Source organism: Typopeltis vanoorti, chromosome 17 (genome assembly GCF_054136105.1).
Source record: "Typopeltis vanoorti isolate ZY-2024b chromosome 17, IOZ_Tvanoo_1.0, whole genome shotgun sequence".
NCBI classification, from domain to species: domain Eukaryota; kingdom Metazoa; phylum Arthropoda; class Arachnida; order Uropygi; family Thelyphonidae; genus Typopeltis; species Typopeltis vanoorti.
The window spans coordinates 114091985-114118386 of NC_143565.1; the positions used below are offsets into that span (position 1 = coordinate 114091985).

Below are 26402 nucleotides of genomic sequence, written 5' to 3' on the forward strand. Positions count from 1 at the left end.
TATTAAAAACGAGGATATTAGGAAAGAACTTGACACTCTCAGCATCCAGGAATACATTAGCAGAGCTAATCTCAAGTGGTATGGTCACTTAAACAGAATGGGCGAGGAAAGAATAGCAAAACAAGTGTTCTTTGCCAGGTGGGCTGGAAAACGACCCAGAGGAAAACCAAGATATAGGTTGTGGATTGTGTTAGATCCTGAATGAAGGAATCTTGTAAAGAAATCATTCATTCAGGGTCTAACACACTAAACTACACAAACAAAGAGAAATACCTGCACATCAGCTGAGATTAAAGTGAAACTTCTTCACACATGTATAAAATTGCATTTTATTTTATGTACCATGTATTTTAATCTATTGTAATCATACCAAGATCGAATTAGAGATTGTCTTAAAAGAGGAATTTGTTAATATTATTTAAGCCTCACTTTAGCTGTATAGAATAATTGTGAGTCACCAGATAATGTTAAGTAACAATTCATAGAAGGTATACAACTACACGTGTCCAGCGTAATGCTGGAAGCAGTTACGAGAAAAGATAGGGGTCATGTGCAAAGGGGACCCCGAAAAAAGGGTGCGCTTGAACGAAGAATATAAGGGAATGAACACCATATCGGGTCGCTCTCGTCTTATCGTTTTTCCTGGTTCGGAAGTTAGCTGGTGGTTTGAGTAAGGAGGATGGAGCGTCAGTGCTGCGATGTCGGACGGCAAGCTTTCCGGAGAATGTTGTAGGATTCCACGCAGAGCTGAAGGTGAAATTTTCCAGAACTAGCAGAATTGAGCCCTCGCTGAAGAGTCCCATCGAGAGGAATAGAGATGTTTCCCGAGACACAAAGAATCGAGTCTGTAATCAGCAGTAATTATGAAGATAGCGTAGCCCCTACACTTCCGTAAGAACAGCCAATAGACAAAAAGTAACCAGATATACACGTGGTGCTGAAGGACATCGGAAAGAGTTCGGTAAAGTAGAATTACTCTATTTTGTGTTTAGAATTCCTTAGAAGAGAAAAGAGAAAATGAATGTAAATTATGAACATTATTCTAAAGAACTTTGTGGACAGACTCTAATTAGATAATTAGCTTCCTTTTAAGAATAAGAATTGTTTGGAGTAGGTCTTTAGTGTTGTATGTGATTGATTTGACATAACGAGATTAGGACTGTAGACTTTATATAACATTAGAATGTTAGTTATATTATCTTATGAATAGCTTGCAGAAGGGAATTTCAGCTTAACACCATATCATTTGCTATCCCAATTATCAGTCACTGTGTCTTACATGCTTTATAACCTTTAATTTAAATTTAAAGTGTGTCGATATTTTAACTCGAGTTTCCTTATTTAGTATTGAGATAAATTGAATGCCAGAATTCTTTAGTGTATTTTGCTTTGATATTCCAATAAACATGATTTATTTGCCTATACCTGAGTCATGCCTGATTACGATTCCAAATTACCACTTATAAAAATAGAACCTCTTTTGGCAGGAAGAAATTAGAAAGTACATAATCATAGATTTGTACGGTCACGACTGCAGTCTAAATCTATACAGCCATATTAAAGTAAAAAATAGTGTAAGAATGCCTCAGAATCTAGTATTGTCTCCCTGAGTAAGGATCTTTTCTGCTATAGGATACTGGCGGGTGCAGCATAATATAAATTTGCCAGTATCTGAAGAGGAAACAATCCTAGCTGTAAGTATATTAGGCCTGTTATCTGAAAAATAGTGATTGAAAGATAGAAAGGAAAGATATAAAAATAAGAAAAACAACGACATAACAATTGATATGGTACAATGTGCCTCAGACGATAGATTCATAAGATCCGATAATGCTGATTTGGAGGAAAATTCATCATCATCATCAAATTCCTGCCATGTACCCTCAAGGGGTGTACAGGATATGATAGTACTACATGAAAAAAATTACATCATTACTAACTTCCTATCTATAATTTTCCTCCAAATTAGTCTGTTACTTGTCAAGACTCCAACATTAACAGATCTTATATTTCTATCATCTAAGGCTTTGTACCGTATCAATCCACTTATATCTTGGTCTTCCTCTGAGTCATTTTGCTGCCAACCTTGCAGAGAACACTTGTTTTGCTAATCTTTTCTCTCCCATTCTATTTAAGTGACCATACCACCTGAGATTAGCTCTGCTAACGCATTCCTGGATGCTGACAATGCCAAGTTCTTTCCTAATATCCTCATTTTTAATATGATATTGCCATTGATGCCACCTGTTCACGCCTCTAATCTTTCTCAGGACTCTCATATCTGCAGTCTCTAGTCTTTGGTCAAGTGTTTTACTTCTGACCCAGCTCTCAGATCCATAAGTTAAAACTGGTTTGAACACTGTCTTGTATACAGCTAATTTAGTGTTCCGACTAATTTCTCTCTTATTCCATATGAATTTATTCAATTGACTTCCCACCATACCAGCTTTGTTGATTCTGTTGTCTATTTCTATATTTAATTTACCATCTTCACTAAAAATCGTGCCTAAGTAGCTGAAATGTTTTACTTGTTTTCCACAGGTTCTCCATTCACAACACAGTTAACATTTTCAATGATTCTGCTTATTTTCATTGTCTTTGTTTTATTGCTGACCTTCATACCATATCTATTACAACAGTTATTCAAATTAGTCAGAGAATCTTGCAGACTTGTAGCAGATTTATTTAGAAGTATAACATCATCCACATAAAGCAAAGAGCTGACATTAACATCTCCAATTTTGATATCATGCTTAATAACTTTTCTTCATAATGTGATCCATATAGATAATGAATAACAGAGGGGATAATGTACATCCTTGTCTCACACCGGATTTAACATTAAACCATCTTCCTGTACTTGGAGGAAAATTGTAGATATGAAGTCAGTAATGACGTAAATTTTTCATGTAGTAAAATATGATAGTACATGTAGTACTATCATATCCTGTATACCCCTTGAGGGTACATGTCAGGAATTTGATGATGATGAGATATTATTTGTATGAATATGCTTGTATAAACGACAATACACTTAATATTAAACACAATTTATTTGTCCATAATTTTAAAACCATACACTAAACACAACTGCTTTCTTCATAATTAAAAACAATACTAATTAATAATAAACATGATTTTAATTATTTTTAAAAATAGGCAATGATTTATATACATAATGAATTATACATGTCTGTAAAGATATGTGCTTTGTATTATGGGATACTAAAGCAAGTGATGTGAAGTCATTGCCTCTATATGAGTTGCCCCAGTCCTGAAATGTGGCATCTGAAAATCTTAAGGTGCCACATCCAAATTGTTCAGCAAATTTTTCGGCATGAGCTTTCAAGATCAGGCTGTCTATTGAGAATCCAGCACTTCTTTGTGTAGTGAACCACTGAATCAATGCTTCATTGACATTTGTAAGCTTGCATTTTTTAATTTTTTTGTTTTGGTCATGTTGTTTTCCAGTGCTGATATGTAAGCATCTTTATTCTTCCACAATGTTGATAAGTTGAAGAGGACAAAGAAAACTTTTTTACACACTTCAACATTTCTTATACCGTGTTGACTCATGAACAATTTTGACTTTTTGCAAACTGAGAGGCATAGTAGCCATGTTTCCAATGAAAGGATTCATTTTTAACTGATTTTACATGCAGCGGTGTTTAGGTTCCAAAAGAAGGGAAACGAGGCTGAGGACATCATAAAAGAAGATGGAACGATGAATTGTCAAATTTTGTTGGGAAAAATTGGTCAACTATTGCCAAGAACAGAGAAAAGTGGAAGGAACTGGAAGAGGCCTTCATCCAGCAGTGGGCAGAAAATGGCTGAAAAGAAGTGTTTGGATGAGGGAGAAGGGCCAGAGAGACAGACAATGAATGACAAGATTGTTATAAACCAGTCCATAATCTGATGGAGGTGGTCATAAAAGCTAACTCATTCCTTTCATCACTGTTATCTATTCCAAGAATTGATATTCTCAGAACTACCCGAACAATTAAGAATGTTTGCATAGTTATCAAAATTTGTATAGTATATCCAAGTATTAGGCTCATTACGGGCCAGTTTATAACATTCTTGTCCATTAATAGCCCAGTTAATTTTGCATTGTTACCAAAATTTGTATAGTATATTCATGTACTATGCTCACAAAAGTGACAATTTGTATGGAATATGCATAAATTAAGATCATTATGGCTTTTTGTTCATTACAGTCATGATCTCATTATTTCTGTGCTTGTTACAACAAAGCTTGACTGTATTCTCTAGGCATTCCCTGCACTCAGATGTGTCCATTAGACTTGAAGAGCATGTAACATGACTTATTCCAAAGAACCAAATTAGATTTCTGATATGAATTCTAGTATTTTTCTTTCTTTCTTTTTGTTTTTTTTTGGGGAGGGGGGGGTCTGTTAATGTTATTTAAAGCAAGTGTTTATTTTAAACATTAATCTGAATATAAATTTCTCATTATATATCTTGTTAACAGTCAGCTCAAATGTAACATATCAAAAATGAACAAATGAAATGAATTTTTTTAAAACTCAGTTTAATATTTTCATAGCAATCCCATGTGTGATAAGATCATCATCATCATCATCATCAAATTCCTGCCATGTACCCTCAAGGGGTGTACAGGATATGACAGTACTACATGAAAAAATTACATCATTACTAACTTCCTATCTACAATTTTCCTCCAAATCAGTCTGTTACTTGTCAAGACTCCAACATTATCAGATCTTATATTTCTATCGTCTAAGGCACTTTGTACCGTATCAATCCACCTATATCTTGGTCTTCCTCTGGGTCGTTTTCCTGCCAACCTGGCAGAGAACACTTGTTTTGCTAATCTTTCCTCTCCCATTCTATTTAAGTGACCATACCATCTGAGATTAGCTCTGCTAACGCATTCCTGGATGCTGACAATGTCAAGTTCTTTCATAATATCCTCATTTTTAATATGATATTGCCATTGATGCCATCTGTTCACGCCTCTAATCTTTCTCAGGACTCTCATATCTGTGGTCTCTAGTCTTTGGTCAAGTGTTTTACTTCTGACCCAGATCTCAGATCCATAAGTTAAAATTGGTTTGAACACAGTCTTGTATACAGCTAATTTAGTGTTCCGACTAATTTCTTTCTTATTCCATATGAATTTATTCAATTGACTTCCCACGATACCAGCTTTGCTGATTCTGTTGTCTATTTCTATATTTAGTTTACCATCTTCAGTAAAAATTGTGCCTAAGTAGCTGAAATGTTTTACTTGTTCCACAGGCTCTCCATTCACAACACAGTTGACATTTTCAGTGATTCTGCCTATTTTCATTGTCTTTGTCTTTTTATTGCTGACCTTCATACCATATCTATTACAACAGCTATTCAATTTAGTCAGAGAATCTTGCAGACTTGTAGCGGATTTATTTAGAAGTATAACATCATCCGCATAAAGCAAAGAGCTGACATTAACATCTCCAATTTTGATATCAGGTTTAATACCACATTCCTTCATAATGTGATCCATATAGATAATGAATAACAGAGGGGATAATGTACATCCTTGTCTCACACCAGATTTAACATTAAACCATCTTCCTGTACTTCCTTCAATTCTAACTGCTGACTCACAACTCAAATAAAGACTAAGTATTGCTTGATATAATGCCCCATTGACACCATATAACTGCAGCGTATTGAATAGCTTCTCTCTTGGCACCTTGTCATATGCCTTTTCCAAATCGACAAAACTTAAATACAGATCTTTGTTATATTCCCATGCTTTCTCGACTATTTGTCGTAAAGTGAAGATCTGATCCTGACAGCCTCTATTTGGCCTGAATCCAGCTTGTTCTTCACCAAGCTTTTCTTCCACAATTCTTCTCAACCGTTTCTCAAGTATACTTGCATAGATCTTGCCAGGAACACTCAGTAGGGAAATACCTCTGTAATTCTCACATTCAGTTTTATTTCCCTTTTTATATATGGGTACTATGAGAGCTCTACTCCAATCATCGGGAATTCGTCCCTCTGTCCAGGCTTTCTGAACTATGCAGTGCAGCCACTGTAAGACTCTTATACCACCATACTTCAGCATTTCTGGTCGAATATCATCTACTCCTGCTGCCTTTCCACATTTCAAGCCTTTGATGGCTTTTTCTACTTCAAGTATGGATATGTATTCCTGACTGCATGCCTGGTCAGTGTTTTTTATCACCGTGCTGTCATCACTGCTTGTTTCATTTAGCAGTTTTTCAAAGTAATTACTCCATACTTCAAGGATATCTTTTTCTCCTGTTTTCATTTCACCTTTATCATCTCTAATTCCTTTTACAGCACTCTTTCCTCCATTCCTAAGCTTCTTCAACAACCTCCAGAATATTTTGCCACCTTCTTGATATTTATTTTCTATATTCTTGCCAAAGTCCTCCCATGACTTTTGTTTAGCTAGTTTTACACACTGTTTAGCTTTCTTACATTTGTCTCTGTATTCTGTAAGAGTAAAAGCTGACTTATTTGCCAGGAACTTTTGATATGCTTTCTTCTTTTCCTTCACTGCCTCTTTAACTTCCTGTGTCCACCAGGGAGTTCTGATTTTTTTATCTTTGCACACAACCTCACCACATGCCTCTCTGGCAGAATCAATCAATGTTTCCTTCAGAGTTTGCCACTGAATCTCCAAAGTTTGATTCCTGTTCTCAAACTCTTTCATTTTCTTTTCAATAATATTTCTGTATTTTAGTCTACAGTTTACATCTGAGAGCTGCTCAACTTTTATTCGCTTTAAAACTTTCTTACATGTTATTCTTCTCAATATGAAATTCAATTTTATCCTGCTCAAGACTAAATAGTGATCACTTCCAATTTCAAATCCTCTGTACACTCTGGTGTCCTGCACCAGGGAGAAAACATCACTATCAACAATAACATAGTCAATGAGACTTTTCTTATTCCTAGCCTCTTCTCTCCATGTGAATTTGTGCACATTTTTATGTTGGAACATGGTGTTAGTAATAACCAGTCCATGTCCTGAGCAGAAATCCAACAGATATTTGCCATTATTATTAGCTTTGCTCTTTTCTCCAAATTTTCCCAAAATATTTTTGTATGTCTCACAATCATTTCCTACTCTACTATTTAGATCCCCAACAAGGACCAACTTTTCCTTTTTCATTGTGTCAGTTGCTTTTTCTAAAGCCTCAAAAAATTCCTCCACTTCTACCTTAGTAGAACCTTCTGTGGGACCATAGGCACAAATAAGTCTCATTGTCCAGTTCCCCATTCTCATATTTGCCCACATTACTCTACTTGAGACTGACTGCCATTCAAGAAGATTAGCCTCATATTTTGTGTTGAATACTATGGCTACTCCTTCTTTTCCTTGATTGTTATTGCCTGAATATAACATTTTGTATTTATTGCTCAGAAAGATCTCACCAGTTTTGGTCTTTTTTGTTTCAGTCACCCCTATTATGTCGATCTGGTACTTATCTAATTCCTCAGCTAGCTCCATTTCTTTGCCATTCAGGCTTCTTACGTTGATAGTACCGATCTTTAACTCTGGTGATGTTGAGTTGGGGTTTGTTTTCAGATTTGTTCCAGTAGCTGACTTTTCGCTGTTCGCCCTGGTTCCCTGGCGAAAACAACGGGGGCCTTGTTTAACCGGGCGACGCCCCAGCCGGCATGAAATTTTGTCATGTTGTACCATCATTTTTTATTTTGGATTAACCAATAAGAATACAATTTGGTCGGCTAAATCCCAAATTGCCAGCCCATCCTCGTTCGTTCAGTATCAAAGTAGATACCCAACAGGGTGCACCACGAGAAGGTGAGGATTGGACATTAGGTCAGAAGCCCTGGTCGGTTCTCCGCATTCCTTTAAAGGCTATGTGGAGGTCTCCTCTCAGTTATACAGCTTTGACCCTTAAGCATACTAGTACTACGTTTGAGCTGACTGTTAACAAGATATATAATGAGAAATTTATGTTCAGATTATTGTTTAAAAAAAACATATAGATACTTTTCTACCTTTTTATATGCAAGAGAGAAAAAGTGTCTATATGGATTTTCCCATTAAATAATACTTACTTTCATATATACTAATCCAAGCTCATTTACTCCAATGATTGCATCCATATGGTATAATTCATAAAATTTTCCAACCTAAATATGTAAAATAAATAATAATAATCAAAACAATAAAATAAGCACGTGCATAAAAACAATATAATTATATTCGCACGAATTAGACAAAACAACCATAATAACGATATTCATAAAATATAATTATGAGGGTGATCTGAAAAGTTCTCGGCCTAACAATGAGAAATGAATTCATAATTTCAAAATTATTTTTATTTTTCAACATAAAAGGAGGGAGATAAGACTAACACATTTATTCCAGCGATGCTTCAGCACCATTATCCCATCCCTGTAGTGGTTCTCAGTAAGATCTGCAAAATACCCCTCTATGGCTGCAATCACCTCTTGATCCGAAGAAAAATGCTGACCAGCAAGGAAGAGTTTTAGGAAGAGAGAAGTCAGAGGGAGCCAAATCCGGGGAATAGGGTGGATGTTCCAACAATTCATAGTGCAGATCCTTTAATTTTCCCACTGTCAAAACACCTTTGTGGGCAGGTGCATTGTCCTAATGAAAGATTATTTTTTCTTCTGAAAACTGAGGTTTTTCTCATGAATTTTTTCATGTAGTCTGGTTAAAAGATCGAAATAATATTCCTAGGTTATTGTTTTACCCTTTTCATTTTATATATCAAGATAATTAATATAAAAAATGCATTTAGCATCCCAAAACACCGATGCCATGACCTTTCCTGCTGATGGAACCGACTTTTGGCACTGAACAACCGGCTTCTGTCCTGTTTTGACTGCTGTTTGGATTCTGGTGTGTAATGGTGAATCCAAGTCTCATCCATAGTAATAAATCGAAAAAATCAGTTTTAATCTTGTTAAAACGCTCCAAGCACTGTTCAGAGATTTTCATGTCAGTGCATTTTTGATCTGCTGTGAGCAAGCGCAGCATCCATTTTGCACAAAGCTTTTTCATTTGCAATTCTTCATGCAAAATATATCCTACATGTTCTTTTGAAATGCCTATAGGCTCAGCAATTTCAAGCACTTTGACTCACTGCTCATCCAATACCATATCGTGCACTCGATCAATGATTTCTGGTGTTGTTACACTTTTTGGACATCCTTCATGTGGATCATCTTCAAGGCTGGTATGGCCACGTTTAAACTTGGCAGCCCATTTCTGAATTGTCGAAAATGAAGGAGAAGAGTGCCCGTGAACTTTAATGAACTTCAAACGAATTTCTTTTGGCATTTAAACATGCTTTTACAACGAATTTTATAACCGCGTGATAATCAATTTTATCCATTTCAAGGGATACAAGACAACACTTTTGCTTCAGACAGCTGTATAAAACAAACTACTTGATAGAATGACTTGCAATTTCACATGGATGCTTATGACAGATGTACCAACTTAGGGAAAAAAAAATCTTACAGATAGTGTTGCAATCTATGGTAGAGGCAGAGAACTTTTCAGACCACCTCGTACCTTAACATCATCATCATGCAGCCATATGTCTCCTGGTAAATCCTTTCTAACATCATTAATATAATGATTGAATAACAACTGAATAAGGAATGATTGCATAATGTTGCAATCATTCCTTATTGGCCTTGACCAATAACTGAAAAGTTATTGGTCAAGGCCAATAACTTTTCAGGCTACCCTCATATCTATAAAAATCCAAGTAGGCTTTTTATATTAAATTAACGTTAAATAAAAAAGCAAACTTAAATATACTATAACGATAAATTAATCTGTTCACAAGCAAAAAATAAATCACAATATAAAAACCTTTAAACAAAATAAGTACACAGTCAAAGAAACCTGGCTAATAATAAGTGCAAGGAAATAAGACCTAATAATACATCAAATCAGAAGTAAAAATTAAAGAAATGACAAAATGAATGATCTATGGAACTTTTCAATAGAGTAATGATGGTAATGTTATCTGAAACTATAACAGGGATAGAAGAGCTAAGGAAAACTATTTAACCACATTTATGAAATTAAAGATGCCAAGAAATTATATTCTTAGTTTAATCCTTTATCCAAGTGTAAGCAAACAAAGTTTGCACCAGAAGTAATTTCAGGACTGGGCAACTGATATATAGAAGCTAATGACTTCACGTCACCTGTCTTGGTATCCCATAATGCAAAGCATCCTTACAGACATGTATAATGCTTGCATTATGGGAAGGTTCACTATCATTCCCGGCCCACTCATGAAATTACTTCAGGTGCAAACCTTGTTTGCTTACACATAGATAAAGGATTAAACCAAGAATATAACTTATTGGCATTTTTAATTTATAGTATATGGAAATTTGACTTCTGCATTACTTCAACCCTGGCATTACTTTCTGGGTCTGGCTCTCGGCTCCCACTGATTAGACCTCAGTAAAGGTTGAAACCAGTCTGGGTAGTGACCCTTCCCATATACTCTAAGGCAGGTGCCGTGAAGTCGTTAGCTTCTATATATACAAGTTGCCCAGTCCGGAAATTATCAGTCACAAGTTTGTTTGCTTACACTTGGATAAAGGATTAAACCAAGAATTTCTTGGCATCTTTAATTTATAACACATTTATGAAAGCAGATATATTCCTGAACTCAGAAATTAATTAGTGCTTTGAATTATACTGGAAAGGATAAAATTGAAAAAAAGAAAAGGAAATAAAAGGTATCCAAAATTTATGATAAATGGAAAAATGGAAGAGAAGGTAGCTTCAATATCAGAATGATACTAGAAAGAAACCTCAAATGCAAAAAAGTTTTATCTTTATAACACTCGGCAATTGGGTAAACCAGAATCAAGGCTGTTTTTCTTAGTCAAGGCATTACACCCCAAGTTGTGCCTGTGAGCTTGTTGTAGTTCCTGGCACACATCTTTAACTTAGTTTTTTCCAAATGTTTTTAGTATGTTCGATTATGGTCAAGTGTAACACCAAGGTAACAAAGATTACTTTCATGGATTAGAGTCCTCTTGCAGAAGTTCATTTTTAGTTTTCTATGAACCTTGTTGTTCTTTAAATGGAAAGCTGAAACAACAGTTTTGCTGGGATGAGGAGATAGTCTCCAGATTTCAAAGTAATTTTGTAGTGAGATCAGGGTTTCCTCAAGGCCTTGGAAGATACTGTTTTGGTTAAAATAGCTATGTCATCAGAATAGATAACCTTCAGTTAGCTGTTAGAGAGATATCGCTTGTGTATAGGTTGAATAAAGCTGGGGCAAGGACAGATCTTTGTGGCAATCCATCCTATAGGATAAATGTTCTGCTTTGTAAGGAGTGCACAGCAATGCTATACAGCAGTAAGTATTAGGGACACCAGTTGACTTACTTGGTTTTGGCGAAGCTATTATCTTTGATTCACGCTAAAGTTCTGAGAGTCATTTCATCACTTATTATTGCGGAAAAGAAATTAGATAGCCATGATTTTGCTCTTGGGCCAAGGTGAGTAAAAAAGTCTGGAAGGATGCCATCAACACTAGGAACTTTAACTGTTTTAGTTAGCTTGAGTGTTGCATCAATTTTATCTAGAGTTACTGGATTGGGATTGGCCATAAGGTCATAGGACACCATATGAAAACTTTTTTTGTAAAGACGATAGATCTTTTTTTTGATATCTGTGGGAATTTTGAGTTTAGTTTTTTTGCACTAAAATTTATGCAATACTGTTAGAATTCACTTTTCCTTTAGTTTGGCAGCGTATCTTATTGATACGCTGCCAGAAGAACACTACTTTCAGTTGACCAGCATGGTGTGTAGATTTTTCTGAATCATATCTGGATGTGTTTGTGGCATATGGTATGAGAAGTTTAGTGAATCTTTCATAGTTATCAATTGTAAGTCGACTTATGTTGATGTTGTTTTCGATGTTTTCAGTAAATTTTGGAGAGTTTGATGTTTTAAGGATACTTGTGACATAAAGACTGAATAATATAAGCACGTAAACACAAGAAAGATATTTAATTAACCAAATATTTTGGTCTGGAAATAGCAGACCATCTTTACTGTATGGCCGCACAACAAAGACTCCTTACCTTCTTTTTTAAAGAGTATCAATTCCTTACATCATCGTATAAAGTTTACTATGGAAATGGAAGAAAACAACCAGTTATCTTTTTTAGACATTCTCCTCATCCAGTCACCTTCAAATACTCTTACAACTACAGTTTACAGGAAACTAACGTTCACAGGTCGTTATATTCTTAAAGAATCAGCCCATCATCCTTGTCAAAAAACAGGAATCATAAATGTCTAATCAGAAGAGCCAAAACTAATTGTTCTAGTTCTAATTTTCTACAGAAAGAACTTTCTACTATCCAACAACACATGAAACTCAATGGCTTTTCCGAAAAGAGTACACAACATCTTCTCGATTCTTATAATCCACCACAAAACAACAAAGATTCAATAAATCGAGTTCCAATTCCATACATCTCCGGGATTTCAGAACCTATCGCAAGAATTCTGAAGAAATATGAGTTAACAGCTATGTATTCACCTATTAACAAATTATCTTCCTATTTTCCTTCTCCTAAAGACAAACGCTCAACTATGTCTTTTCCTGGAGTTTATCAAATTTCCTGCAACTGTGATCTCTCCTATTATGGACAAACTGGACGTTCTCTTGAAAAAAGGATCCAAGAACATCAATCCTCCATTCATCACAACAAACCTGAAAAATCTGGATTGGCTCAGCACGGGATTGAAACTAACCACAACATCCTTTGGTCAAAAACTCGCCTCTTACATAGATCCTGTTATAAATTTGAACGTTTATTCAAAGAAAGCGGAGAGGCCTTACTCCATCGTCCTAACCTGAATCGGAATGACTGTATATCTATATCAAAAATCTGGGAAAGTAATTCATATTAATTTTATGTTATTTAATATTATTAATTAATATCTTTATTTCAATTATGTCTCTGCTTAAAAATATTCCCTTTAATACTTAGTGATATAACATCACGTGGCTTGTTCTATTTTTAAATGATCTATTGTTAGTATTCCACCTTGTATTCTTTTTTTAAAACTGTTCTTGTAGTGCCAATGAAGATGGTGTGCTATTTCCAGACCGAAATATTTGGTTAATTCAATATCTTTCTTGTGATTACGTGCTTATATTATTTGGAGAGTTTACTTTCCTGAATTTCCATCGAGGTATTGGGAAGATGTTTATTCTGGGGATTATTGGAAGTATAGAAGAACTGGAAGGAGGAAAAATGGGAGGAAAAATTTCTTCAAGTAAATGTTATCTTTCATTCTGTATATATGTAAATAACATTATCTCATATAAATAATTTCATTTAAACAAAATCAAAGATAATTCTAATAATCATCATCATCATCAAATTCCTGCCATGTACCCTCAAGGGGTGTACAGGATATGACAGTACTACATGAAAATTTACATTATTACTAACTTCCTATCTACAATTTTCCTCCAAATCAGTCTGTTGCTTGTCAAGACTCCAGCATTATCAGATCTTATATTTCTATCGTCTAAGGCACTTTGTACCGTATCAATCCACCTATATCTTGGTCTTCCTCTGGGTCGTTTTCCTGCCAACCTGGCAGAGAACACTTGTTTTGCTAATCTTTCCTCTCCCATTCTATTTAAGTGACCATACCACCTGAGATTAGCTCTGCTGACGCATTCCTGGATGCTGACAATGTCAAGTCCTTTCCTAATATCCTCATTTTTAATATGATATTGCCATTGATGCCATCTGTTCACGCCTATAATCTTTCTCGGAACTCTCATATCTGCGGTCTCTAGTCTTTGGTCAAGTGTTTTACTTCTGACCCAGCTCTCAGATCCATAAGTTAAAACCGATTTGAAACACTGTCTTGTATACAGCTAATTTAGTGTTCCGACTAATTTCTCTCATATTCCATATGTATTTATTCAATTGACTTCCCACCATACCAGCTTTCCTGATTCTGTTGTCTATTTCTATATTTAATTTACTATCTTCAGTAAAAATCGTACCTAAGTAGTTGAAATGTTTTACTTGTTCCACAGGTTCTCCATTCACAACACAGTTGACATTTTCAATGATTCTGCCTATTTTCATTGTCTTTGTCTTTTTATTGCTGACCTTCATACCATATCTATTACAACAGTTATTCAATTTAGTCAGAGAATCTTGCAGACTTCTAGTGGATTTATTTAGAAGTATAACATCATCCGCATAAAGCAAAGAGCTGACATTAACATCTCCAATTCTGATATCAGGTTTAATACCACTTTCCTTCATAATATGATCCATATAGATAATGAATAACAGAGGGGATAATGTACATCTTTGTCTCACACCAGATTTAACATTAAACCATCTTCCCGTACTTCCTTCAATTCTAACTGCTGACGACTTACAACTCAAATAAAGACTAAGTATTGCTTAATATAATGCCCCATTGACACCATATAACTGTAACGTATTGAATAGCTTCTCTCTAGGCACCTTGTCATATGCCTTTTCCAAATCGACAAAACTTAAATACAGATCTTTATTATATTCCCATGCTTTCTCGACTATTTGTCGTAAAGTGAAGATCTGATCCTGACAGCCTCTATTTGGCCTGAATCCAGCTTGTTCTTCACCAAGCTTTTCTTCCACAATTCTTCTCAACCGTTTCTCAAGTATACTTGCATAGATCTTGCCAGGAACACTCAGTAGGGAAATACCTCTGTAATTCTCACATTCAGTTTTATTTCCCTTTTTATATATGGGTACTATGAGTGCTCTACTCCAATCATCAGGAATTCGTCCCTCTGTCCAGGCTTTCTGAACTATGCAGTGCAGCCACTGTAAGACTCTTATACCACCATACTTCAACATTTCTGGTCGAATATCATCTACTCCTGCTGCCTTTCCACATTTCAAGCCTTTGATGGCTTTTTCTACTTCAGTTATGGATATGTATTCCTGACTGCATGCCTGGTCAGTGTTTTTTTATCACTGTGCTGTCATCACTGCTTGTTTCATTTAGCAGTTTTTCAAAGTAATTACTCCATACTTCAAGGATATCTTTTTCTCCTGTTTTCATTTCACCTTTATCATCTCTAATTCCTTTTACAGCACTCTTTCCTCCATTCCTAAGCTTCTTCAACAACCTCCAGAATATTTTGCCATCTTCTTGGTATTTATTTTCTATATTCCTACCAAAATCCTCCCATGACTTTTGTTTAGCTAGTTTTACACACTGTTTAGCTTTCTTACATTTGTCTCTGTATTCTGTAAGAGTAAAAGCTGATTTATTTGCCAGGAACTTTTGATATGCTTTCTTCTTTTCCTTCACTGCCTCTTTAACTTCCTGTGTCCACCAGGGAGTTCTGATTTTTTTATCCTTGCACACAACCTCACCATATGCCTCTCTGGCAGAATCAATCAATGTTTTCTTCAGAGTTTGCCACTGAATCTCCAAGGTTTGATTCCTGTTCTCAAACTCTTTCATTTTCTTTTCAATAATCTTTCTGTATTTTAGTCTACAGTTTACATCTGAGAGCTGCTCAACTTTTATTCGCTTTAAAACTTTCTTACATGTTATTCTTTTCAATATGAAATTCAATTTTATCCTGCTCAAGACTAAATAGTGATCACTTCCAATTTCAAATCCTCTGTACACTCTGGTATCCTGCACCAGGGAGAAAACATCACTATCAATAATAACATAGTCAATGAGAATTTTCTTATTCCTTGCCTCTTCTCTCCTTGTGAATTTGTGCACATTTTTATGTTGGAACATGGTGTTAGTAATAACCAGTCCATGTCCTGAGCAGAAATCCAACAGATATTTGCCATTATTATTAGCTTTGCTCTTTTCTCCAAATTTTCCCAAAATATTTTTGTATGTCTCACAATCATTTCCTACTCTGCTATTTAGATCCCCAACAAGGACCAACTTTTCCTTTCTCATTGTGTCAGTTGCTTTTTCTAAAGCGTCAAAAAATTCCTCCACTTCTACCTTAGTAGAACCTTCTGTGGGACCATAGGCACAAATAAGTATCATTGTCCAGTTCCCCATTCTCATATTTGCCCACATTACTCTACTTGAGACTGACTGCCATTCAAGAAGATTAGCCTCATATTTTGTGTTGAATACTATGGCTACTCCTTCTTTTCCTTGATTGTCATTGCCTGAATATAACATTTTGTATTTATTGCTCAGAAAGATCTGCCCAGTTTTGGTCTTTTTTGTTTCAGTCACCCCTATTATGTCGATCTGGTACTTATCTAATTCCTCATCTAGCTCCATTTCTTTGCCATTCAGGCTTCTTATGTTGATAGTACCGATCTTTAACTCTGGTGATGTTGAGTTGGGGTTTGTTTTCAGATTTGTTCCAGTAGCTGACTTTTCGCTGTTCGCTCTGGTTTCCTGGCGAAAACAACGGGGGCCTTGTTTAACTGGGCGACGCCTCAGCCGGCATGAAAGTTTGTCATGTTGTACCATCATTTTTTATTTTGGTTTAACCAATAATAATACAATTTGGTTGGCTAAATCCCAAATTGCCAGCCCATCCTCGTTTGTTCAGTATCAAAGTAGATACCCAACAGGGTGCACCACGAGAAGGTGAAGATTGGACATTAGGTCAGAAGCCCTGGTCGGTTCTCCGCATTCCTTTAAAGGCTATGTGGAGGTCTCCTCTCAGTTATACAGCTTTGACCCTTAAGCACCCCAATTCTAATAATCTAATATTAAAAAAATTCTAATAATCTAATATTAAAAATTTGTTTCTATATTTTCTTGCAATATAATGCCTCGGTGAATATAATAATTTATGGTAAACACAGTTCTATTGTTGTCTCTAGTTGATCAAAAATCAGAGATGGTGGAATATAAAAGCTCTGAGAAAAATTACAGGTATCAATGAGAGAATCATATTAAAAAGAAGATATCATGAAAAAATTTGATACTGTTAGCATTCATGTGAGTAGAGATAACCTAAGGTGATATGGGCACTTAAAATAAAAGAGGCAACATCAGCAAATTTGATTCTAGGAAAAATACAGATAACAATGAAGGCACAGGTAGACCAATGATGTTAGATCAACTAGACAGATGTGTCTAATTGATCAAAGACTAGAGAAAAACAGACATGAGTTCTGAGAAAAATTAGATTAATAGACAGCATCAATGGCAGAATCCTACAAATGAAGCTATTAGTCTAATAGCATAATACTTATTTATGCCATTTTTTTAAATATTATTCTATCAAAGGAGATCATTCTGCTTTCCATCCATCATCATATATATATACTGAGTTAAGTGATGTTTCATTTAGTAAAGTTCATTTTTCATTAAATTTTTCTTTGTAAATTCTAAGTTCACAGAGGATGTGAAAATACTCACATCCAGAGTGGATATGTGATATCTTGATATGAACAACAGGATAGCATATTAGCTCTCCAATCAACAGGCTGTCTGTTGAAATGCCAGTATGGTTATTTGTAAATGTGTTTAGGAAGCAGATGAATTCCAATGCCTGGTGTGAGAACATTACACTGCTTACTGGACATGTGCCTCACATGTTGTAAGTCTTTAAGGCAGAATTTCCAGATTATCAAACCATTAGCCTATTCACAGTACTAACATAATGTAGGTTTATAACTTTTCACAGGGAGGATTCACATTAAAAGAAATAAAAAAATAAATATAAGAATGGGAAAATCGTTTGTATATGTAAAAGAACATACACAATGAAATCAAGTAAAGAGGATAGAAAAGACAGAACCATATTCTAGTTTTGTTCTTAAAGAATATCCTTCCTCTGAGAGAGTCAATGTTTGCTCTGTTAGCAAGAACAGATATTGCAAATATCAGTCCTCCCTTCTGAACATTTTTCTATTTACTACAGATAATTGGTAGAAAGTATTTTATTCTGTGAGTGGAAAACGTTTCTGGCCCTGATGATAGATAACAGTAAACCTGTTATCTATCAGGTTTACTGTTATCTATCTATAACTAATGTTATCTGTAATTGTATAGAATTCAGTTATACTTATTCAAGAAAATCTGGTAGCCAAATTATTGCACCCTTATCTACATTTCACACTTTATCACAGACATTGCCATGTATCCATTCCAGGTTATACAAAACAAGTGGTTATGGACAAGAACAGGTGTGACCAACTCTTTTATTACAAGAATCATTAACACATTTGTACTGGAAAGTGTCTGCACATGCATAAAATGTCAGAAGGGTCACTACACAGACCAGTTTCAACCTTTATACAACAGTCTCATCAGTGGGAGCACACTGTCTGTAATTTCCTTACAGACATGTGCTTTGCATTAGTAATTGCACTCTAATTTAGCTCACTATGGAGCTTTCATTCAACCGCATCTGCTCAGTGCCTGCGTGCACATATCATTGTTTTTTGTGATCCCCGATGATAGCAATGTAACATTGCCAAAATATAGGTATTGATTAAAGTTTTTTAATTAATATTCTAGTATACATTGTCATTTCCTGAAAAATTAAAAGCTATGACCATCATTATAGTAACAACAGCTAACTAAAATATTCATATGTTAAGCATTTTATATAAAATAAACTAACATTACTGAAAACTCTGAACATAGCGAAGAGGAAAACTTGGCTTTTTAATATTAAAAGATAATTTAATTTTAAAAAATTTCATTTCTTTCTTGTACCATAAAAATTATTACAGCTAACTCTCACTGCAGTAGACACCACCATAACAAATTCTCTCACAATAAATTTCAGAAAGAAACAACTGAAGTCAAAAGAAAAAAAAAAAAATAGCACACTTACTTTAAAAAATAATACAGTGTCAAAATGTTTTTCTTTCAGGTCCCACCACTGCTTAACACCCTGAAAGACCAAAAATAATACAGTGTCAAAATGCTTTTCTTTCAGGTCCCACCACTGCTTAACACCCTGAAAGACCATAATGTTAGTAAATACATGGCAATGTAATTTCAAATGTACAAGTTACCAAGCTGAAAAATAAGTTGTACTAATAACTTGCAAGTAAATAATCTTAAAGATAGAACTGACACTACTTTCATATTTATACTGACTCTGTTTGAATAAAAATGTGTGTATGTGTGTGTACATATAAAAGTGTGTCCAAAAAAGACCGAATTTTTGCTATAAAGAATTTAATGCTCATTTTACAGCATTTTAAGCACTGTCCCACCCTTCAAGGTAGTCCCCTCTATGCGATACACCATTCCCAATGTTTCTTCCACTGTTGGAATGCTTCCTGGAACGTACTTTCTGTGATGACGCACAGTTCTTTTGTCACACCTGAATCTCCTCTTTGGTTTGGGAGGTTCCAAGTGGTTTTAAGTTTGTGAAACAGGGAAAAGTCTGCTAAAAGATTTCATTACAATTTGCATTGGCAAGCAGTTCCTGACTGATTTCAACACAGTTCTCTTTCTGATCGTCAGTCAAAATTTGATGGTAAGATCCTATGCTGATAACAATTCGTCAGCAACTTCTCAGATGGTTACACACCGATTTCTACCACAGCATGGCCTTTCTCAAAATAGTCATCATGTGTTCATGTGGAAGGTCATCCAGGCCTGGGTTCTTCATTGACCGATGTTCCATCCTTTTTAAAATGCTTAAACCACTAATAGCACTGATTGGTTAAGCAACTGAAATATCTCTGTAAAATTTTTACCAAGTTTGCAGCAAAATTTCACACATTGTTCTTCAAACACTTTCATTGTCACTTTGTCACTAATCCGATGAACAGCTTGTGCACGTGCTCACTTCAGCAGATGTAACTAGACAACTAATGCTCATAGCAGAATGGGACAAATGGCAGTTTGTTGTCAAAACCTGCTGATAGGTGCACTCAGTAGCTGCAATGAGCTCTCTATGCCAGTTGGCATACTATTTAAAAAGTTCAGTGAACACCTCTTGTATATATAAAATATTTATCACATTCCTGATGCAAGCATATTGGCACTACTAAAACAGCATACTGAACATGCGACAGTCAACTTCTTTATGGTCTTCATGCATTAAAAAGATGAAGATAAATATGTATACTGCTGTAATAATTCTGTTCTATTCTTAACAATCAATCTTAACTTCCACATAACTAAGAACTGAGTCTTCATATACAAAAAGTTTAATAATACCAAGATACATTAATACAAAGAATATACAATATTCTGAAGTACAATTTAACAACAGAAAATCACCTTAGGTGACCTAAAATATAAAAATAAACCACATCTTATCTGGGCCTAAAGTATGCCAACTTTAAAAGAACATTTAGTTTTCTTAACTTCAACTGCATTTCAAATAAAAGTTGAACAAAGCAACTTCTTTAACCCTTTGGCAGAAACAATTCTTTCTTGAAAAAACTTAATAACTGTAGATTTCCCATTTACAGTAAGAGATACAAGAGTTCAAACTTGGATAATAAAATCCTTGATTTTGAACATTAGAAATTCCTCCATAATGCCTGCAAGATAAGACACATAAAACATTCCTTCTTTCTGCCTTAATTTTCTAGATGTACTACTTTTTCCTCTTCCTATAATAAGATTTCTGAGGAAAAATAGACATTTAAAAATCTACTTCCATATCTATTCTCCAAAAAATAAAGCATAGTCATTACTATTCTTATGAAACATTCAATACCTTCATTTATCAGGTTTCAAAGCACCTTTAATTCCTTTCCACTTACTTTTGTAACCTAATGGCAAACTTTTCAAATATCACCTTTCTATATACAAAAATTCTTCCATATTTCCCTCTGTATCACAGCTGTTTTCTAGTTACTGTATCCTTTTCATTCATGCTAATGCATGAATGAAAAGAATAGCATGCATAATACTTAGTGTAGCATGCATGATACAAGATTATTATGCAAGAATAACATGCATAATAATAGTGTAGCATGCATAATACTTCAAATTTATGCTTCAGCCATGAAAAGAAAAAAAGAAGCAGCCAAAATTATTATTATTATTATCCAGGCCTCCATGGAGTCAAAAGAATCATCGAGGGGAAGTCCCCCCCCCCCCAAGAAACACAAAGTCTATCATACCACTCCTTAAACTCATTGACCGTTCTCACTCTCACCACTCCATCAGGCAATGCATGCCATGGTTCAACCACCCTCCATGGAAAGAAACCACTCCTCACCCGCTTGCTCACGGTTTCCTTCCGTAACTTCCAGGGATGGCCTCTTGTCATCACCCCTTCCCTCTGTTCAACCAAGCGAAAGAACTCCCCAGTGTCAACCCTGTAACCACCTTTCAACAGTTTAAAAGTCTCAATCATATCACTTCTCCTTCTTATATCAACCAAACTCTGCAGTCCACATTCCCTCAGCTGATCCTCATAACTAACATTGTACAGTCCTGAAACTATTTTTGTTATCTGCATTTGTACCCTTTCTACAGTTAATTTATCCCCTTCGAATCCTGGGGACCAAATCTGAGAACAATAGTTTAAGTGTGGTCTGATCAGAGTCTTAAAAAATGATTGTGTTCATTTCACAGCACTTTATTTGAAAGCAGCAAAAACTCGCACCTTTAATGAAAGAAGTAACAAGTCATTTTAAATATATACAAACATTAAAATAGAATCCTTATTTTGGACATACTATCTTAAAATTAAGTGAATTCAATTGTTAAAAATTAATACCACATGTAAATATAATATATTAACAATGCATAACTACATAATAAAAAAACTTACAATTAATTTTGTGTTTTCTCAAAACACATTTTGTACTAACAAGAGAAACTGATAATCAGAAAGAGAAAATTCAAATTTATATTTATTTAATTAAATGAAAATACTATAAAACATCTGTATTCATACACAATACTCTAAACTAGGGATGCACTGAACCATGATTCGGCAAAAATACAGAATATTCAGCTTCAGCATATTTCTTATGGAGGGAAAAAAAAAAATCACCCAGTTAAAACTGATAAAAAATTTTAATGCATGTATATACGAGGTGGTATCAAAAAGTTTCGAGACTAGGTTTGTAACATGCCGACAGATGGCAGCACTAGGCTGCACGCACAGGGAGCACCTACCTTCATAAGTCAGTATGCCAAAAGACATCGTCCTGTGTACATCAGGAGCTATGCCACTGATGCTATTCTGACCACATCTGCGATTTCATCATGGACAGCAAGTTAGAACAAAGAGCAAATGTGAAATTCTGCATGAAACTGGGCAAATCTGCCACAGAGAGATGTTTGACATGATTCAGCTAGTTTACGGTGATGTTGCGTCATTCAAGGTGTTTTGAGTGGCATGTGCATTTCAAGAGCGGAAAAACATCACTGGGAGACGATGAGAGATCAGGAAGACCTTCAACGAGCTCAACCCCAAAAAATGTCGAAACCATTCGGCAACTTGTGTATGAGGGTTGTCGGAGAATGCTCCACAACATTTCTGCCATTGTCGGTGTGTCATATGGAACAGTCCAGGCAATCCTCACATGTGATTTGAACATGCACCATGCTGCTGACCCAGGAGCAAAAGGAACACCGTGTCGAAGTCTGCCAAGAACTTCATCAGCATGCCATGGATGACTCATCCTTCATGTCGAGGATCATTACCGGTGATGAAATTTGGGTGTACGGATATGACCCTGAGATGAAGCAACAGTCTTCACAGTGGAAGAGCCCATCAACTTCATGACCGAAAAAGGCGAGGCAGGTCCGCAGCTTGACCAAGCACATGCTCATCGTCTTTTTTGACATTCGTGGCATTTTTCATCGAGAATTCATTCTCAGGGGCCAGGCCGTCAATAGTGAGTTCTACTTGCAGGTTTTAAGGCATCTGAGGGAGGACATTCGGCGAAAGCGACCAGATCTGTGGCTCGTAAAAAACTGGATGCTCCACGACGACAATGCACCCTGTCACCGAGCTCTCCTCACACGTGAGTTTCTCGCCAGAAACAACATGACCTCACTTCTGCACCCACCCTACTCGCCAGATTTGGCTCCTGCAGACTTCGCTCTCTTCCCGAAGATGAAGATCCAGCTCAAAAGTCACGTTTTGACACCATTGTGGAGATCCAGCGCGAATCGCAGAAGGTGCTTGACATGCTTCAAAAAGAAGACTTCCAGGACACATTCCAGAAGTGGCAAGAACAATGCGAGTGCTGAATTGATATATGCAAGGGGACTATTTTGAAGGTCATAGTGTGTAAACGTAGATAAATAAAGTAATTTCTCGTAAACAGAGCTAGTCTCGAAACTTTTTGATACTACTTCGTGTGTATATATATATATATATATATATATATTTTTTTTTTGTTCAAAACATTAATAAAATTTCGTTCAACATGCTTTGGCCAAATTGCTGAACGAAGAAAAATTAAAAAATACGTGTAACGATACTTTACTTAAACATGTAACTGCATGAAAATAAAAAGAACCATACTTATTTCTTAACCATATACACACACACAAACTTGGAAAGGTTTGATAAAAGATCAGAGAGCTTATGAGAATACAACCTGAGACATTGGAGTTGCCTTAGCTTGTACTACTTAAGACACGGAGCTGCCCAGGTGTCTGTATACAGAGTCCATCAAAAAAATGTATACACAGAAAAAGAAAAGCCTGTATAAAAATTGTAATACTAAATTTATACAGACATCACAGAATGAATACAAGTTAAATTTGACTTCTACAATTACAAGAGGTGCTCAAAGTGGTTACTAATAGCGTTCAGACACTCATTATTACAGCGAACTACTGCTTGGGCAATGCTGGCAAAAGTGTCCAGTGGGATTGCTGTGCATGCCATTTCAATTTCTTTCTGAAGGGCCATGAGCGTAGCTGGTTTTCTACGATACACTAAATCTTTTAGAGTCAGGTAGAAGTCCAAGGGTGTTAAATCAGGAGAATGTGGGGGGAATTCAAATGCACATCTTCATCCTATCCATTGTCCCTGCAAACTCCATTTTGCAGGCCATTCTGTTTGACTGTCCTACTGGTCACATGTTGATGCTGGTATTTATGTGAATAACGACATCTTTTGAGAATTATCGTACTACACATTGCTACCATAATTAATTCGATCAAACTTCAAAAAAAGTCCATAGATGACATTTTTTAAAGTACATTTTTTGGTGGACTTTGTATGTCTCTAATTAAGTATTTTTTTATTATAGTTTCACTGGCCTGACAGCTGTTTCAAACCGTTGGTTCTCAACAGAGATCAGACAGTGGCATTGTAAGATAAACAGGTCAATCCATATTTCATAGCCAAACACACACACACACACACACACACACACACACACACACACACACACACACACACACACACACACACACATCTAGAAACATGAAAGTATTTTAAGTAATGCAAGCTAAGGGAACTCTGTAGCATATTCTCATAAGCTTTCTGGTCTTTATTCAAAGTTTTTTAATTTTATTTATTTAAAGCTGTATACTCTTTTTGCTTTATTCTCTTCTCTAGAGAATAAAGCACAGATTTGGGTAAAATATGTAACAGAACTTTTCAATGATACTAGACAGAAGCCTATAAATATAAAAGATAACATTCAAGGACCAGCAATCATGAAATGCAAAATAGAGAATGCTATACGAACAAGTAAAACAGGAAAAGCCAGTGGACCAGATGGTGTGCAAACAGAATTTTTAAAATTAATAGAACCAGATAACATCAAACTTCTTGAAAAACTATTTAATAAAATATATGAAAGTGATGAATTTCCATCAGATTGGCTCAAATCTACATTTATCACTGTCCCAAAGAAACCCAAAGCTAATTCCTGTGGTGACTTCCGACTTATTAGTCTATTGAGCCAAACATTAAAAATATTTCTGAAAGTAATTCAGAATCGCATTTATAGAAAAAGTGAAGAAACTCTAAGTGAAACACAATTTGGCTTTCGGAATGGTTTTGGTACTAGAGAGGCCCTTTTCTGTACCCAAATATTGATACAAAAATGCATAGAAAAACAGAAATCTGTCTTTATGTGTTTCATAGATTTCGAAAAAGCATTCGACAAAGTCAGACACACTAACTTAATAGAAGTCCTTCAACAAATAAGGCTAGATGAACAAGACATAAGACTAATAACAAATTTGTATCGGAATCAGTCAGCTACCGTTCAATTAGACAACATTACCACCAGTGATATTAACATCAAAAGAGGATTGAGACAAGGATGTGTGCTCTCACCACTCCTGTTCAACATATATGCAGAGGTAATCTTTAAAAAAGCATTGGAAGAATGTCCAGAGGGAATCACAATAAATGGAAAGATTGTTAACAGATGACATCGTGCTAATTGCAGATAATATTATGGATCTCCAAAAACTCATTGACAGAGTATACATAGAAAGCCAAAGAATGGGAATAAATATAAACATCAACAAGACAAAATACATGATCATCAGCAAACATCCAGCCTCATCAATGAAACTGACACTCAATGGGAAAAATATTGATCAAGTGTCAAGATATAAATATCTTGGTTGCTGGCTTAATGAACGGTGGGATCCAGAAATAGATATAAAGACAAGGATTGAAGTTGCACGGCAGTCCTTCATGAAAATGAGAACACTATTCTGCAATAAAGACCTAAACATGGAAGTCAGATGTCGAATGCTGAAATGCTACGTGTGGTCTATTCTGCTCTATGGAGTTAAAACATGGACATTGAAGGCAACAACCATCAAGAAAATCGAAGCCTTTGAGATGTGGCTATACAGAAGAATGCTAAAGATATCATAAAAAATTACCAATGAAGATGTCTTAAAATCCATTGGCAAAGCTAAACATTTTGTACAAATAATCAAGAAACGAAAAACATCATATCTTGGCCACATCATGAGAAACAGCAAATACCAACTTCTACAAACTATTCTGGTAGGAAGAATTGATGGCAAAGGAACTAGAGGAAGAAAAAGAATATCATGGTTTGACAACATTAAGACGTGGACAGGAAAGAGCAGTGCACAAATGCTCAGATTAGCACAAGAGCGCAGTTTGTTCGCAAAGATGGTCGCTGACCTTCGATAGAAGATAGCACAATAAAAAAAAGAAGATACTCTTTTTATATTTTAAGACAAATTTTAATACTTCAAAATATAAACAACTTTTAAAATTTCATAATATAAACTAAAAAAAAAAGTATCTATAGCAAATGCAACAGCCACTGTATGAAGTTGAGCAAGAAAAGGGGAGACTTTTCATGATTCGGTGAACACTTAGGTGATGTTGTACCATCATTTTAATTCTAAAACACACCCCAACTCAACATCACCAGAGTTAAAGATCGGTACTATCAACATAA

General features: G+C 35.4%; 1 protein-coding gene across 2 annotated transcripts in view; it reads right to left on the reverse strand.

The window, feature by feature from the left end:
• The window catches only part of Msh6 (DNA mismatch repair protein Msh6), a 429489-nt gene that overhangs the window by 261845 nt on the left and 141242 nt on the right, over positions 1-26402 (reverse strand). For both annotated transcript variants that reach the window (XM_090406801.1, XM_090406800.1), the window contains exons 9-10: positions 18884-18943; positions 8092-8166 (exon numbers count right to left, since the gene is read on the reverse strand). In XM_090406801.1, the coding sequence (XP_090262927.1) occupies positions 8092-8166; positions 18884-18943 (135 nt within the window). The remainder of the gene's footprint in view (positions 1-8091; positions 8167-18883; positions 18944-26402) is intronic.